At 48.4% G+C, this 16417-nt stretch overlaps 1 protein-coding gene across 6 annotated transcripts in view; it reads right to left on the bottom strand.

Moving 5' to 3' along the window:
• LOC112406197 (alpha-protein kinase 2-like) overlaps window positions 1-16417 on the bottom strand; it is an 87437-nt gene that overhangs the window by 48075 nt on the left and 22945 nt on the right. For all 6 annotated transcript variants that reach the window (XM_024754930.1, XM_024754927.1, XM_024754929.1 and 3 more), the window contains exon 2: window positions 524-3902. In XM_024754930.1, the coding sequence (XP_024610698.1) occupies window positions 524-3902 (3379 nt within the window). The remainder of the gene's footprint in view (window positions 1-523; window positions 3903-16417) is intronic.

The raw sequence follows: 16417 nt of genomic DNA, 5'->3' as shown, positions 1-16417 counted from the left end.
AATCAGCCACTTCAAATGAAAAAGAAAAAAAGATTAAACGGAGACTGCTGGACTGTACCTAAATGTTTTTCTGTGAATCCTGTTTAGCATGTGGTCTATTTAATTACACTAATTAGCTACACTGATTAATGCTTCTGTTTCCTTTAAAATTTTTTTGAAGGATAATTAAACAGAAAGGCGTAGTAATCATGCTCCCTCAGTTAAGCATACCTACAAGGCAGCCTACATCAGTGGTCCTCCCAGCACATCACTCAAGAACTCGTTAGAAATGCACTTTCTCCGGAATCAGGAACTCTGGGGTTGCGCCCAGCAACCTGTCTTAACAAGCCCTCTAGGGGATCCTGAGGCCGCTCAAGTTTGAGACCCAAGGGCCTACATGCCAGGCCACAGGTCACAGCCATAGCATCCGTCGCCTCCCCAATGGACACGCACCTTAACTGCAAGGGCTCAGGAGGACACACGAATTTGACATCAGGTCAACAAACCCAAACGTTAACAATGATAGGAAGCAACACAGCCTCACCTGTCCCTTCGCTTTTGCAAGGTGGTCTTTTGGAGTCTTTTTTCTCATCTGTGCGTGATACCGATGTTTCAAGTTTAGGACTCTTTTTAAGAAAGATCGAGTTCTTTCTGGCGTTTTCTTTCTCTTCCAGTCTCAGCCTCAGGGTGGCCACCCTGGACAGAATTTTCTTCTTTACTCCCTCAGCTACGTGTCCACTCCCTGGGGTTTCTTGCTTCCCCTTGACCTCCTCTGACCCAGTCACTGCTGGAGGGGCCCTGGGGAGGCAGCCAGCTTGGGCCACCACAGGGAGGACCTTCTCCTCCCTTGACATTTTCCCACGGCCAAGGGTGGAGCCCTGCTGGCAGGGGTCCTGCAGCATCTTAGGAACTTTCTCTGATGCACATTCTCTGGACATGAGTGTTGCTGCTGGGGAGCCAGATGTGCTTGTGGGTTTGGTTTCCCCAACTGGGGGCTCCTCTATTTTATGTTCCTCAATTCTGTGGCTTCTTGAAAAGCCTGTGATGCTTCCATCAAGAGATGAAGTAAAAAGCCCCCAAGTGAGACCACTAGAAGGGGGCACATGTTTCCCACACTCGCTTTCAATAGCTCCCCTTTCCTTTAAGTCAGAAAACGCACATTGATGATTTCTGGGCTCCACTAAATCATTCTCAGGGAGCTCATGACTTTGACTTGTGGAGCCGTGAGTATCAACTCCAGAGGCGGGAGTCATTCTTGCAAGACCGCTAGAAAGAGGTAAAGTGTGGGAAACGAATTCTGCTTTGTTATTTTTACTTTGTTCAGACTCCGCTAAGCGCCTCTCACTGCCTTCTTGTATTTGGCTTCTGCCGCGTCCCGTTGGAGTCGTTTCCCCACCTTTGACAGGACCCGGGACAGGCAAAATGGCAGACTGTATGTCCCCCTTTGCTCCACCATGTTGTCTTTGTCTCGCCCCCTCTCCCCCACTGTGCCCTTGGTCTCGGCTGATGGTGTTTTCTCTTGGAATGGCTTCCCCACTTTGCTGGGGGCACGGAACTTGCAAGATGGATGGTTGGACTTCTACTCTCTGGCCCAAGTTCCCATCATTCAATTTACTCTCCACTCTGATGGCCCCCAGTGTGGATTCAGAAGGCTCTGGTGTTTCCACCCTGGCCCACTCCACACTTGTTTCATCAGTGGGATCTACAGAGGACTCTAAGATTTTAGGGCAGGTCAGGAACTGCTTAAAGAAGGAAGGGCGATCCATCTTGAGTTGGCTTTCCTCTTGGTTTTGACTTACACTCTTAACATTTTCCTTCCTTCCAGTTCTGGAAGCCTCTGATAGCAAGTCTGTGACACATAATTCTTTCTCATCTACAGGGTCCACGGAGGACTCCAGGAGTCTGGGTTGGCTCAAACACTGGGAGGAAAGACAACTCCAGTTTGCATGGCCAGCTAGGTCTTGACCTTTACGGATTTCTCTGTTATTAGCAATTGCTGAGCCGGACTCAGCCTGAGGACTACAGGCTGATGCTGTCTCAGAGGGGTCCAGTTCAGGCATGGCATCATCAGTCTTTAGAACGTCAGATACAGCCCAGACCCTACCAGGGATGAGACCAGGTTCTGACTCCTTGCACTTAGAATCTGTCAGTTGTCTTGGTGGCCAGGTTTCTGAAATGGAAGCCTCTAGAGTTATAATCTTCACCTGTTTACCTGCTTCCCAATATCCTGGACCGCTCTCTTTAGGCTCCCCCAGAAGGGTAGTAGAGGGAGACGGAACATTACTCAGAGCCTGGCTATCATCTTCTGTTATAGATGCAGCCACCACGGGCACATGAGTTCCCAAGCCCGAGCTCTGTTCCCTTCCCTCCCTGGAGTTGGCTGATGAGTGGTCCAAGAGTACCAGGTTTATTTCCCCTGGTACAGCAGACGTCATGGGCAAGCTTTCTTGGAAATTTTCGTCAAGAGAACCCTGCTGGACCCTCTGTGTTGTTTCACTTCCTTTTTCTTGGAAATTCTCTTCAAGGCTCCTGGTGTCTACTCTGCCCATGGTCTGGCTCTTCTTTCCAGACTGGTTATCAATCTGAAGAGGGGAATTGCTACAGAAATCCTCTCCCTCTGGGAGCTGAGGAACGTGGACGTGGATTTCTGGTCCACTGGGAGCCACGCACGCTAGCCCTTTTGAAGATGCAGTTGTAGAACCATTTAAAATATGACCCAACTGTGCGTTGGAAGGAAGTTGAGAAAAATTGTCATCTGGTGCCCGAGGTGAGCTCTCGTCAGGGCCACCTACATGGCTGTTCCCAGCAACTGAAACAGGGAGGTATTTGGGTGGGTGGCCTTTGGTGGCAATGGTACCAGTGGATGTGTCCCCACTCTCCCCAGTCACCTCAAAACACTCAAGATTAGCAATTAATGTTGTTGGCTTCTCCTGAGGAAACTTCGCTGTTGAACTATGACTGGCTGGTATGTCTGCAGTGACCGGGGCACTGGAGCTAGAGCTCTCATCACCACCTTCTTTAGACCATTCCAAAGAGTCATTCTCAGAAGACAGAGGCTGTCTTCCCTCGAGCCCACCTGAGTGACTGGGGCTCAGCCCCCCCTGACCAGCCTTTACCATGGAGGCCAACATGGAGGTGGAACCCTCCACCTTGGAGAGATTTTCCCCAGTGGCACCTTTACTGGCTTTCTGTGAAATGTTCCAGATGAGAGCACTGATAAAAAGAGGGAACACTGCAGAGGTTCTCTCATTGCTGCTTCCGTATGCAGACCGTGGAGGCTCTGAACCTTGTGTCTGAGAAAGAATATCCAGTGCCTTGTCATCAGAAGAACACAGATCAGATGCTTTGCTTTGACCTGCCAGCTCGAAGTCCACGGAGCAAATTTCTTGAGGCAAATATTTACCAGCTGGGGCTCCAACAGGAGAGCTCACAGTATCACACGCTTCTTGGTCACCTGCTTCAGGACGGCCTAGCACACACGCTGTTACTCTGTCTCTTGGCCCAGCACACGCAGTTTCCAAGGTGGGGACGGTATGTACAAATTCAGGGGAAGCAAGAGAGGGAGCCCGGGGCTCCCCGGGGTCAGCGTTGTTCTCCTGGGGGAGACGCGCCAAAGGCTCACAGTGGGGCATATTTTCACTATTGGCTTCTGGGATGCTCAGCTCACACCCTAGGTCTCCCCAGGGACATCCAGGTGTGCTGTCTTCTCCATCTTGGTTTTCTTCGTGCCGTGGGCCTTGGGTACACCTTTCTACCTCCAGGTGTTGGGCCAATGATGATGCATTTTTCGTGTCGATCCCTCCTAAATTGGAGAAGGAATCTATTGTGGTCATAGTAAACGCGGACTCCTCCCCAGTAGGCTCTGAGAAAGCTGGCATTCGGCCGAGAGAGATTTGCTCCCTGACTGTTTCCCGAATTTGCACCTAGAAGATGAAAAGTGATATTAGTAGAATTGTTCCTGGGAGATCCCACAACAGGGCATAACTGCAATCCCAAGAGTGTTAATCCTTGATGACTATAATCTCAGACAATGAGAAGGAATGATTGAGATCTAAACACGAATCCCCAAACTCTAGCTATTAGAGACATCCTGAAGAAAAGTTTAAGCAACTGTATGCTCCAGGGGGTCCTTGGTCAAATTCCCCATTAAAAGCAAAAGGCCTCCTGACAATCATGTAATGATTTCTTGCCCATCTCGCAGGAAAAAAAAAGATGGAATTACATGTTAAATTACATGTTAACTTCTTTGATCGTCACAAGAGCTTGTGAATCTTTTCAGAAGGAAATTTCACATAACCATAACAAAATATGCAGTGCTGGGCTTCCCTGGTGGCGCAGTGGTTGAGAGTCCGCCTGCCGATGCAGGGGACACGGGTTCGTGCCCCGGTCCGGGAAGATCCCACACGCCGCGGAGCGGCTGGGCCCGTGAGCCATGGCCGCTGAGCCTGCGCATCCGGAGCCTGTGCTCTGCAACGGGAGAGGCCACAACAGTGAGAGGCCCGTGTACCGCAAAAAAAAAAAAAAAAAAAAAAAAAAAATATATATATATATATATATATATATGCAGTGCTTGTAAAGCAGCAATGAGCACACTTTGTCCCCTGTACTAAAGAGGCATGTCTTTTGAACCCACCTCGAATGAAATGCCTTCAGCACTGCCAATCATTTCTGTCCCAGGAAGGTTATAAAATCTTGAAGTGCCTCACCCACTTTAAGACAGATTCCCTGTGGCAGGCAAACCACATCCACAAGAAGTAGGGGGTTCAGGACTTCTAGGGTTTTGGGGAAGCGATATACAGACAGGGAAAGAGAAAGTGAGGAAAGGGGGAGCACAGAATAAATCTCACTTTTGGAGGAGTGAACCCATCGTGGGACTATCTGACTGTCCTGCGACACTGGATATTGTTCAAAGAAGTAAACTCAGTCTAAATTCTTGCCTCTTGAAACTTTTAGCTCATTGATTATTTCGAAACATATCAGAATTACGCCCAGCCAAGGAGAAGGGAATCGCTGATTTGGGGCAAGCACCTCCTTCTTCGCCCCCAGGACTCCTGCTTTGAAGCAGCCCCGTTCAAATGTGCGGGAATCGATGACTGGGCTTACAGAGGGGAGGAGAGTCTCTCCCCCAGCGCACAACAACGTAGAGCTGAAATACACGTAGCTCCAGGGTCCTGACGCTTATTCCCATCAATCACGTGTGAAAGTCAGTAAATCCCTTTACACACCGTCAGTAGGAAACAGGACAACAGCATACCACTCCTGTTTTCCACACTCCCCAAGGCTGCCTGCAGCCAATGATTCACCTCTCCTTTCCTCCTGCCAGGTACCCTGATGTTCATTTAACTCATTTGGTTGGCATAAAAGTGCTGAATAAGAAATTTCGCTTCCTGTGCTATAAATTCCGTGAGTGCTAGGACCATTCATCAATTTATTTATTCAATACCTCCAACGTGCTAGAAAGTATCCCAGGTGATGGGATACAATACAGGCTAAATGCCCATCTGCAGGGAGCTCCCATTCTAGGCTGTTTAAGGCCCGGTACAGTGGTTGGCACCTAGCAGGGGCTCCATAAACACTTCTTGAAAGAATCAGTAAGTGAATGAACACCACGCACAAGTCAGATCTACTCAACTTCACCCATTAAACCTCTAAATCTGAAAGGGTTTGAGCTTTCATCTGCTTCTGTCTCTGGGACAACTCTCTTTTAAGAGGCTTCTAGCCACAAGCAGAAGCTCTACTGGTTCACATCCTGTGTTTCTAAAGGAACTCTATATTTTTTTCCATCATATGAAAATGGAAGGGGGAAAAGAAATATCTGGTAAATAAGTTTTGTTTTTTTAAGTGTCCAGGACTTTAACGTGTTCATGGTTTCCCCTCTATACCTGAACATCTATAACGTGTAGAGAATGTTCTTTTCATTTGCTAATTTGGGTGTTTTGTTTTGTTGAGCTATAGCACAAATCTACTGAACTATTAAAAGCATAGAAAGCGTAGGGCTTCCCTGGTGGTGCAGTGGTTGAGAGTCCGCCAGCCGATGCAGGCGACACGGGTTCGTGCCGCGGAGCGGCTGGGCCCGTGGGCCATGGCCACTGAGCCTGCGCGTCCAGAGCCTGTGCGTCCGGAGCCTGTGCTCCGCAACGGGAGAGGCCACAACAGTGAGAGGTCCGCATACCACAAAAAAAAATCATAAAAGCATGGGTAGCCTCCTGGTCATGATTTGAGAGGTGTAGGGAGATTATCTGATCAAAAACACCAGGACCCTCTCTTGAGCCTTCCTCCCTGCCTGAGCTTCCACTACCTATGTCAGCCCTTTAAGATCTTGTCATCATCACAACATCAGTGCCCGACATTTAAGGACTAGCTGCCATGTGTAGAATTCTCTGCCAGGTACTGGACAATTTTTTCCAAAGGGCTCCAGTCAAAAAGCCACTGTGTTACTAACTGGGACGTTACCCACCCATTATTGCTAACTAGCATATCAGAGTTGAAGGCTGATACACCTGGAGAGGATGAAACACAGGAGAAGTAAGCTTTGATTAGGGTGGTTTGGTCATTGGGATATATCATAACCATGGTGTATCATGCCTTGACTTACAGGAGAGTCCTGTTCCTACTAAGGTAGACTGATTCCTCCCCTCTCTACCTTTTAAAGTAAAATCCTACTTTAAAATAGCCTGTTGAAGTTCCACACATAAAGAAATATGGCGAATCCTTGACCATGTAAAATTCATCCACTTGAGTATTTACTGAGCACCTACTACATACCAAGCTGTTCTAAGGACTGGAGAAGCATCAGTGAACAGAGAAGACTGCTGGCCTTTTGGAAGTTAGGTTCAAGCAAGCAGCCATACAAATTGGTTCACTGCTGATGTGAAACCCCATAAAATGTGATTGTAACCAATGGACGTTCTCAAAGCAGAGCTTTTCACAGTCCAGTGCATACTTGCTGAGGCTCACAGCATTGGTTCCAAGGGCAGCCTCCTCGGAGGCCAACTCAGAGAAAGGGAAACCACAGGCTCACACCTTTCAAATGAGTCAGACCTTTCTTTCAGCGGGAGATCTCTTAGTTAAGTCATTATGAAAGAACTCCAGCGAACGATTCTCCTGCTGCTCAGCTATTCTCATCACGGAGTGAGTGGTGAGACTCAGGTGCTTTTGTTACGTAGGAAAATTATCCTTATTCAGGTGAGGGGGAGGAGAGTTTAGGGCTCTTGTCGGAAACCCATCGTGGTGTGTGGACTCTGGACTGGCCGCCTGAGCTTCAGCTTAATCACATATTGCATTCGTGACCCCATGTAACCTCTTTTTCTTTTTTTTTGCGGTACGCGGGCTTCTCACTGTCGTGGCCTCTCCCGTTGCGGAGCACAGGCTCCGGACGCGCAGGCTCAGCGGCCATGGCTCACGGGCCCAGCCGCTCTGCGGCACGTGGGATCTTCCCTGACCGGGGCACGAACCCGTGTGCCCTGCATCGGCAGGCGGACTCCCAACCACTGCGCCACCAGGGAAGCCCTCCATGTAACCTCTTTAGCCTCTCTGACCCTCGGTCTCTTCCTCTAAGGCTAACCACACGCACGTCAGCACTATCCTGTCAAGTGCCTGGCACTCGCTGACATTCGTTTCCCTTGTTCTGTGAGCCCTGCACTGCAGGGATCTTATCCATCAAGTGGAAGAGAAGGAATCAGTGGTGACCTTCCTTTTACTCCTGGAGCAGGACTGTTTGTTAAATTCCATCCATTTGGCCATTAGCACAACTTGTCAAGAACTGCTGTTTATCTTCCCCCACACACACACCTTGTCTCTTCAGCTGGATTATAAACCATCTGAGAAGAGGGATCTTATCTCACACCACCTTCTATTGTTAGTCACTGAAATTAGTGTCATGCCCTTCGTGGCAGCCAGGACACTCCCTCTAATGATGAAGATAACCCTGCACATCATGGGGTGGGTGAAGAGACAACACGCCTTCCATGGGATCCACAATTAGGAGGCAGAACTGCTTGGAAAGGCTAGCAGGTGGAGACAATGTGGTTGTAAAATCAGGCATGTTGGATAGAGGAGGGGCTGGAGACGGCTGTGCGAGCAGAGTTAAGTTTCAAGCTTCACGGTGCTTTCAAAACCAGGTTTGGAAGTGTTCCTCTTTGGTCTACCCCTCCCGCTGCTGGTACTCATTCATGTTTATTCACTCAGTAATAGAGTCCTTACTATGTGCTAAGGTTCTAAAAAAATTCAGCAAAGAATAACAAGTCCTGCCCTCAGAGCTAGTGAGGAAGCTGATAAAGAAGCAGTCATGGGCTTCCCTGGTGGCGCAGTGGTTGAGGGTCCGCCTGCCAATGCGGGGGACACGGGTTCGTGCCCCGGTCCGGGAAGATCCTACAAAAAAAAAAAAAAAAAAAAAAAAAAAAGATCCCTGCAGTGCAAAAACCAGAGGGTGCTCTCTTAGGTATCAGTTCTTAGATAATTCTCGGAGAGTCCAGTGCGGTCTCAGGAGACCTCTCTACTGATGAGAGCGCGCAGGTGTGGCAGACGTTGCTGATCCTCGACCCCCTCCTCCCTTGCCACCTCCAACTAGAGGAGGTTGGAAAACCACGTATGCTCCCAGCCTCCTGCGTAGCCATTAGTCAGTTCTGGCTAATGATGTAAGGGGAATTCCACGAAGGAGCTTCCGAAAAGGCTTTGCTTTCCTTATATAGAAGGCACAGACAGGGGAGGTACCTTGCCTACCCCCTTCCTCCTTCCTGTGAGGAACTTGTGATGCCTGGTGCTGCGGCAATCAACTTGCAGTCACAAGGCAACCAGCACGAGAATGAAAAGCCCACTACGGCTGGTGGAGCAGAAAGGATGGACTTGGGAGCTGGTAGGTATCCTCAAGCCACTGGATCAACACCAAAGGCCTTCTACCCCTAGACTTCTTGTGAAGGGAACAACGAAAGTCCATATGTTTGAGGCCGCTGGTAGTTGGTTATTCTGTTAACAGCATCTAAAAGCTTTCCTACTGGAGGCTAGAGGAAAGGATATGGCTGAAGGGTGAAGGAAAAGGCACATGAGATTCACCGGGAGCCCTTCGACAGGCAGGGATCAGCTTGAAGGACAGTGTCACAAAGGGCACCGGGTGTGGCTCCTGGACAGGGTGCTGGGGAGCTGGTCAAAATGACAAGGGATCGATAGGGCCTGGGGCAAGGTGAACGTGAAGTAGAAGGTGGGCGGTGGGAGGATGGGGAAATGTGAAAAGATGGATCAAAGGAGAGGCCATGGTTCTAAAGGCCACATTCAACCGCCCAGAGCCAGGAGAGGTAAGCCCGTCAGCTCTTGGCTTCAGCTGGGCACTCTTGCCATAGACTGCCATGTCCTCCCGTGGGACAATTTAACTCCTGTTTCTTTTTAGATGTTCCTTATCTGGACTCGATGCAAATAGCACCATGTCCCTCGATGGTTATCTATACATCAGTCTCCCCCTGGGGTTCCAGGAATCTTTAAATGGGAGTTCCCCCACTCCCCAGCCAGCCTGGGCTGGCTGCAGCCTCGCCCACTGGCTAACCTTTCCTAAGTGTCTGCTGAGCCCTCACTACAGGGCACAGCGTCATTTGTCATTTGATAGAGCAAATCCATACCACCTGGGGCTGGGAAACTGAAAATAGCCTGGTCTCCAGCCAAAGAAAGCTTAAAGGCAAACTAGAACATTTCAAGAACTTGAGTTTATTTTTAGGAGTTGCTGGGATGCCCAGAAAGGAGCTTCACTGACGGCTTTGAATGTTAAAAGAACACAAAGTGGAGGATACACGTCTAAAGTCCCCAATCCTGGGAATTCCCTGGCAGTCCAGTGGTTAGGACTCTGCGCTTTCACTGCCGAGGGCACGGGTTCGATCCCTGGTTGGGGAACTAAGATCCCACAAGCAGCGTGGCACAGCCAAAAAAAAAAAAAAAAAATCCCCAAACCCTGAAACACCCTCCTCACTTGACCAACCCTTCTTCATTCAAGACCCTCCTGGGAGGGATGAAATCTTCAGCCAGCTGGGGTTATAATCCTGCCTGATTTCCTGGGAAAGAAAGAGTTTGTAAAACACCAATTTGATTTCTTGGGAGAGGACTGGGTTTCCATGACGAATACCATTTCCTAGAGCTAAGGGGCTCCGTGCACCAGTGCAATCTTTGCCTGGTAACATGGTGAGCCGGAGTCCCAGAGTCCAAGCCAGAAGCTTGTGTTTTTGTGCATCTCAGGTGACGTAAGTCTCAGCACCACTACTAGTGATAATTACCAAGCCCTGTGTAGCCCTTAACACCTAGCAGGCACTGCTCTAAGTGCTTTACAGGCGTCAATACAGTTAATGTTTGCAAAATGGTATAGAAATGTATGACTTTGGGACTTAGGGTTGTGTAATGTTAAGGAGAAATACCAGCTATTCTAACACATAAGGCCATTTCATGGTAAACTCCCAAGTACGGTGGTCCACAAAAGCAACTGTCTTCCTTTCCCATATGGGCATCTTTGTTTTCCTGCATCTGAGAGTTTGCCGGGCGATGAGAGGAGAGCCTTGATTTCCACATATGCAACTAGGAGCTATGCCAACATAAGAAAAGTGGAATTCGGAAGACTAATGATTTTCCTTGAATACCACCATGCATTTCTGAGCACTCTTCGTGTTTCTTGCTATGTCCCAGACTGGCAGACCCGCTTGAGTCCCTTGATTCCCTCCTCCAGGCCCCTGAGGCCACGGAGGGAATCCCAGCTGTGGGTTGAGCTAGGAACATACCCAGCTGTGGCATTATTCCCACAGACCAAACTTCTCTGCAGATTTCGGACTAGATAACAAGGAGGGGCGGGGGGAGGGGTGGTGTTAAACCTTAGGTTCCAGAAGAACATTTGCAAAAATCCGTCTCCCTTTACAGTTTCTAGAATGTGTGAGCAAAACCAAAACCTAGTAGCAGTTACCGTACTACCCTGACAATAATACATGGTACAGAGCCAGTTCTTGTAAACTTTAGAAACAGGAAATACTTGTCATGGTTACTACGCTACTTGCCTATTCAGCGAGGCTTCAAAGTGTACAGGGGTGATGCTACTTGGCACTTGGAAAAGCTGAACATAAGCATATACGCAGGTTGCCTGTCTTGGACGGCCATTACCAAAAATGAAAAACTGTAGGACTGGGGCTTGAAGAGTCCCTTACAGGCCATGTACTTCAAGTAAGCAGCAGGACAGCTACAGGTCCTTAGGTTAGGCTTCTGGTTAAACAGAAGATATCCCCCAAAAGAGCACAGTTCTAGGAGGGCACAGTTACCCAGCCGGCTGTAACAGTTACCCGATTAGAATCAGAGACAGCTTCTTCAGCAGGAGACGCAAAGTTCCCTGGACAGTGAGATCCATGAGGGGAGGACAGGGTTAGTCTTACGCATCGTGGTGCAAGGCACATAGTAGGTGCTCAAAAAATAGGTCAAAGGAGTGGACATCCAACCAATCTGTTCTTGGTCCCGTGTCCCTTTGCCGACAGAGGTAGGGAGGGTTTGTCCATCCCTTCAGAGTCTGGCTCTCGTCTAATTCTGTAGAGACGTTGATCTTCTACCCGCTAACCTGCCCGAGGGTCCTGTGCTTTGGTTAATATGTACTTGCCACTAAACTAACTCTTCTTCACCGCTAATGACTTGGTGCTGTGTTGGCCTCAATCTTTAGATTGAAATGGAAGCCACCTGTTCTCTTTTAAGAAGAAGTGTCTCTTATTTCATCTATGAGAAGATGAGGTTCCCAATACAATCCCCAAAGAAGACATCAGCATGGTTGTACCATGGACACCAGGCACTGAACATGGGGGAACCGGGTTGTGAATTTACAACATGCAACCAAGGGGTTAAGTTTAAACACCTGTACTTTAAAGATGAAGGCAGTCAGAGGCAAGGTGGGACTGGGGAGGGGCAGGTGCAGATTAGAAATTCAGGAACCTCTTTTGATGGAGCCGTCAGAAATCAACTTTCCCCTTGTAGCTAGAAAAAGAATGATTCACAAAGAAGCTTCTGGAAAGCTGAAGTTATTGGGGGAAAGACTTTAAAAACAAGAAAGAAAATGTCTAGGACTCAATACAGTGATTTGGAGCTAGAAAGCAAAAATATACTGAGCTGGTATTTGTACTTGTGGCGAAGATTCACACATAGGACTTCTTGCATGCGTGAGCAAACGCATTCCCTTTATGCTTTTTCTCTGGCACTGATCATGTCTTCCTCATAAGCCCCCAGTCATGTAGCGGTTTGGGGGATGAGTGGAGAACAGTTCTCTCTCACTAAGCTGCCTCTGGTAGGTGGGTGGGGACTGGCTAGGCCCCGTGTCCCAGAAGGGAAGCGGGGAAACAGCTCCCGTCCTCACGGTTTCCCTCGGTTTGTTCTAACCCAACCCCGAGGTTAGGGGAACTCGAGTTGGGATTACGTGCCCCCACGAGCCCCGACTCTGTCAGCCGTTTTGTCCCAGCATCTGAGGGCCGGGTCCCCTCGTCCGCACCCTCACACACTCCCGATTTCCGATTGTGCAGGTAAGACTCTGTTCTAAGAAAAAGGAACTTAGTAAACTCAGTAAAGCCTGACTTTAAAGATTACTGCCCTGCTTAAATGAAAATAAAGCCAAACACCTGTTTTTTATCTGTTTGCTTTCCTCCGTACAACTCTAATCACCATCCCCATCCCATCCCCAAGGCACCCCCCTCCCCCCAGGCCCAAGATGCTTTGGAAGAAAATTGAGGCAGAAGTAGAGAGACAATTTTTTCTGGTAATTCCCTGTACCCACCGTTGGCAACTAGGGCTTTTTCCTAGGACTTCGGAAATAACTACAAACTGGTTAACTTAACAGAACACACATTCCCTTAGTTCTGGAGGCCAGAGTCTGGAATCAGGGTGTCCCCAGAGAAGAATCTTTGTCGTTGGACCTCAACTAGTGACATCTGCAAGGAACCTAATTTCTCTCACGTTCTGAGGTTCCAAGTGCATACGAACTTGGGGGCCGCTTTTCAATCCACTACAGCAACCCACTTTTCCCCAGGCTTCCCCACTGGCCCTCCTTCCTCACAGCCTATCAACTCCCAACAGCAAAGCCCCGTCACCTGACCGCGGGGTGTGGCTGAGAGCGAGGTTTAGAGTGAGGAACAGAGAGGCGTAGAAGGAGGTTCTAGCCACAGGACAGGAACCGAGAGCCTGACTTTCTTCCGGAGGCTATGCTTGTTTCTGGGGTGAAAGTAAAGTCTGTCGGGAGAATAAAACTCAGTACAAAGGGGGGTCTATCCCTTGCCAGTGCTCCGCTTTTGCTACTGAACCAAATTCCCAAGCCCAAAGCGCCCAGACCCCAGTTCGTGTAAGTTTCTCCGTGACGCAGCCTAGCGACCAGACCGTAGAACAAGCCTCAGAGCTACCTCGCCAGAGGCCAGGGGCTCAGGGTATTTATGAGATTGAAGCAGGGCGGTCTGAGGCACGAGGAGGGTGGGGAAAGGTGATTGGAAATAAGAAAAAGGTGAGACAGTTGTTCTCTCCACGCTCAAAAATGGAGGCTCTTCGCACGATCTGAGGGTGGAGTTTTCGGCCCTCTGACGTCAAAAGGTCACTGAGCGGACACTCGCGCATGCCCAGTTGGAGGGTGGGTGGTCCTAACCAGCCTCAACCAGCTCAGCTCCGACTAGACACAGCTGCCTCCAAGTTCCTGGAAAACAACTCAGGCAAACGTGCCTTTTGGGAGACTTCCCTGGTGGTGCAGTGGTTAAGAATCCGCCTGCCAATGCAAGCGACCAGGGTTCCAGCCCTGGTCTGAGAAGATTCCACATGCCACGGAGCAGCTAAGCGCGTGCGCCACAACTACTGAAACCCAAGCGCCACAACTACTGAAGCCTGTGTGCCTAGAGCTTGTGCTCTGCAATGAGAAGCCCGCGCAACCCAACGAAGAGTAGCCCCTGCTTCCCGCAACTAGAGAACGCCTGCACGCAGAAACGAAGACCCAACGCAGCCAAAAATAAATAAAGTTTTTTAAAAGTACCGCTTGGAAGTCATGAAAGTCTTTTGTAGCAACAGTGAAAACAACCTTGACTGGTGAAGGCAGGTGAACTGGACTTGACTGATAATTACCCACGGCTTCACCCTCCGGGAGGCTGGTGTTCTAAAGCCCAGCCTTCCAGACCCCGTAATTAGCATCAACCACTTCAGACTGTTCTTGGAGGGACCTGTCTGTGCCGGAGCCCCAGGCTCTCCCATCTGTGATGGAGAGGCAGTGACTGGGGAGTCCCCTATATTTGTTGTCAGATTTAGACCCTGAAAAAGAAATTTAGAAGATGAAGGGGTAAACAGTTTTCATGATGGTTATTTTCCCACCCAACGCTATCAGTTTGATGGTAAATGCAAAAGCACTTGTTTTTAAACCATCACTTTAAAAAAAGGCCCGAAATCGCAAGGCAGTATCAAAATACCTGTGCTGACTCAGAAAGATAATTTTTCAAGCATCAGCAGAAAGGGAAACTTACAGAATTTGCAACTTTACCTCCTGCCCTGCCCCTACGCTCAGCTCTATAAATACAGTGGAGGCCGTAAATTGGAGGGGGTGGGGGAATACGACTTCTCCCCCTTCTGTCTTGCCTCTGTACGTAGATTTAATTCAGTTCGACAAATAATATTGACAGGCACTGTGTTTGTTCTTGGCATTTACAGATGAATTCGACCCAGTGCCTGTCTCCACGTAGCTCACAGAGTAACAGCCCAGCTGGGCTTACAAACAGCTAAAATATACAGTAAATGCTAGCAGAGAGATTAGGAATAAAATGTTATGGGAGAGATTAAGTTTCCTTCAGGGAGAGGAGAAGGGACAAGGGTAGCAGAGAAAGATCCAGAATCTGCTGCCTGTTTATTTACATTTGTTAATTCCTTCATTCCTTTATTCAACAGAGAATCGTGGAAAGCTCTCTACGTGCCAGGCCTCATCCTACCTGCTGGGGAAAGACTCTCACCAGAAAAGATTCTGTCTTCTTAGAACCTGAATTCTGTGTAAGGAGGTAGACAAAGCCAAGGCGGTCAGAAGGTACTCTACAAGGAGAGATGATGGAGGAAACAGCATGAACAAAGGCACTGGGGCATCCAAAGTGCCCATTTATCTGGAATGACTAGGATTTGGGAAGGGTGGGAGCAGGGAGACAGCTGAAGGAGCCCACAGGCTTGTTCTGGAGACTCCTACACATGGCACACACAGATTTATTCCTATAGCAAGAGGGTCCATCCAAGTATGACAGGGGCTAGGAAAGTGATGTTGTCATTGGTCTGAACAAGGGAATGATATTCCCAGATTTAGGTTTCAGGAAGATTGTTGCAGTAACATGAGAGTATCTTAGAAGAGAAAGACAGTGGTCCAAAGAGTCTATTGCAGCGGTCTAGATAAAATTATGAAGACTGGGCTACAGTGGTGGCTGAAGGATGGAGTGTGTTGTGGATGGAATTGTGTCCTCCAAAAAGATATGTTCAAGTTGTAACCCCTGGCACCTGTGTATCTAACCTTATTTGAAAATAGGGTCTTTATAGATGTAATCAAGTTAAGATGAGGTCACACTGAATTTGAATGGATCTCAATCCAATGACTGGTATTCTTTATAAGAGGGAAATTTGGACACAGAGACACACAGGGAAAATACCATGTGACCATATAGGCAGAGATTGGAGAGATGCAGCAACAAGGATGGCCAGCAGCCATCAGAAGCCAGGAGAGAGGCATGGAATGGCTTCTCCTTCAGAGAGAGCCTCCAGGAGGAACCAGCCTTGCCAAAACCTTGATCTCAGACCTCTGACCATCAGAACTGTGAGAGAATAAGTTTCTGTTGTTTTAAGCCCCCCAGGGTGATAATTTGTTATGGCAGCTTTTGGAAACCAATAGGGAGAGGAAGATTCCAACTCAGGAGACACTGTAGAAGGAAAATTGACAGGATTGGGGGACTGGTTAGATGTAGGCATTGAAGATGAGGAGGACATCAAGGACCATTCTCGGGCTTCCAGCTCAGGGAATTGTGTTATAAGCTCTTGTGGGACTGACACACCTGTTTGCTGGAATACTTGATACACTAAGTAGGTGCTTAATAAATATGCATTAAATAACAAGTGTTGGCAAGGATGTGGAGAAAAGGGAACACTTGGTGGGAACGTAAATTGTTTCAGCCACTATGGAAAACAGTATGAAGGTTCCTCAAAAACTTAAAAATAGAACTACCATAGGATCCAGCCAGTCCATTTCTGGGTGTTGATCTGAAGAAAATGAAAACACTAATTTGCAAAGATACATGCACCCCAACGTTCATAGTAGCACTATTTACAATAGCTAAGATATAAAAGCAGCCTAAGTGTCTATCAACAGATGAATGGATAAAGAAGTGGTTTATACACACACACACATACACACACACACACACACACACACACACACACACACACACACAGGGAAACACTA

The sequence above is a fragment of the Neophocaena asiaeorientalis genome, unplaced genomic scaffold, assembly GCF_003031525.2.
Source record: "Neophocaena asiaeorientalis asiaeorientalis breed wild unplaced genomic scaffold, Neophocaena_asiaeorientalis_V1.1 scaffold124, whole genome shotgun sequence".
In the NCBI taxonomy this organism is placed as follows: Eukaryota; Metazoa; Chordata; class Mammalia; order Artiodactyla; family Phocoenidae; genus Neophocaena; species Neophocaena asiaeorientalis.
This window is presented reverse-complemented; position numbering and strand designations above follow the sequence as displayed.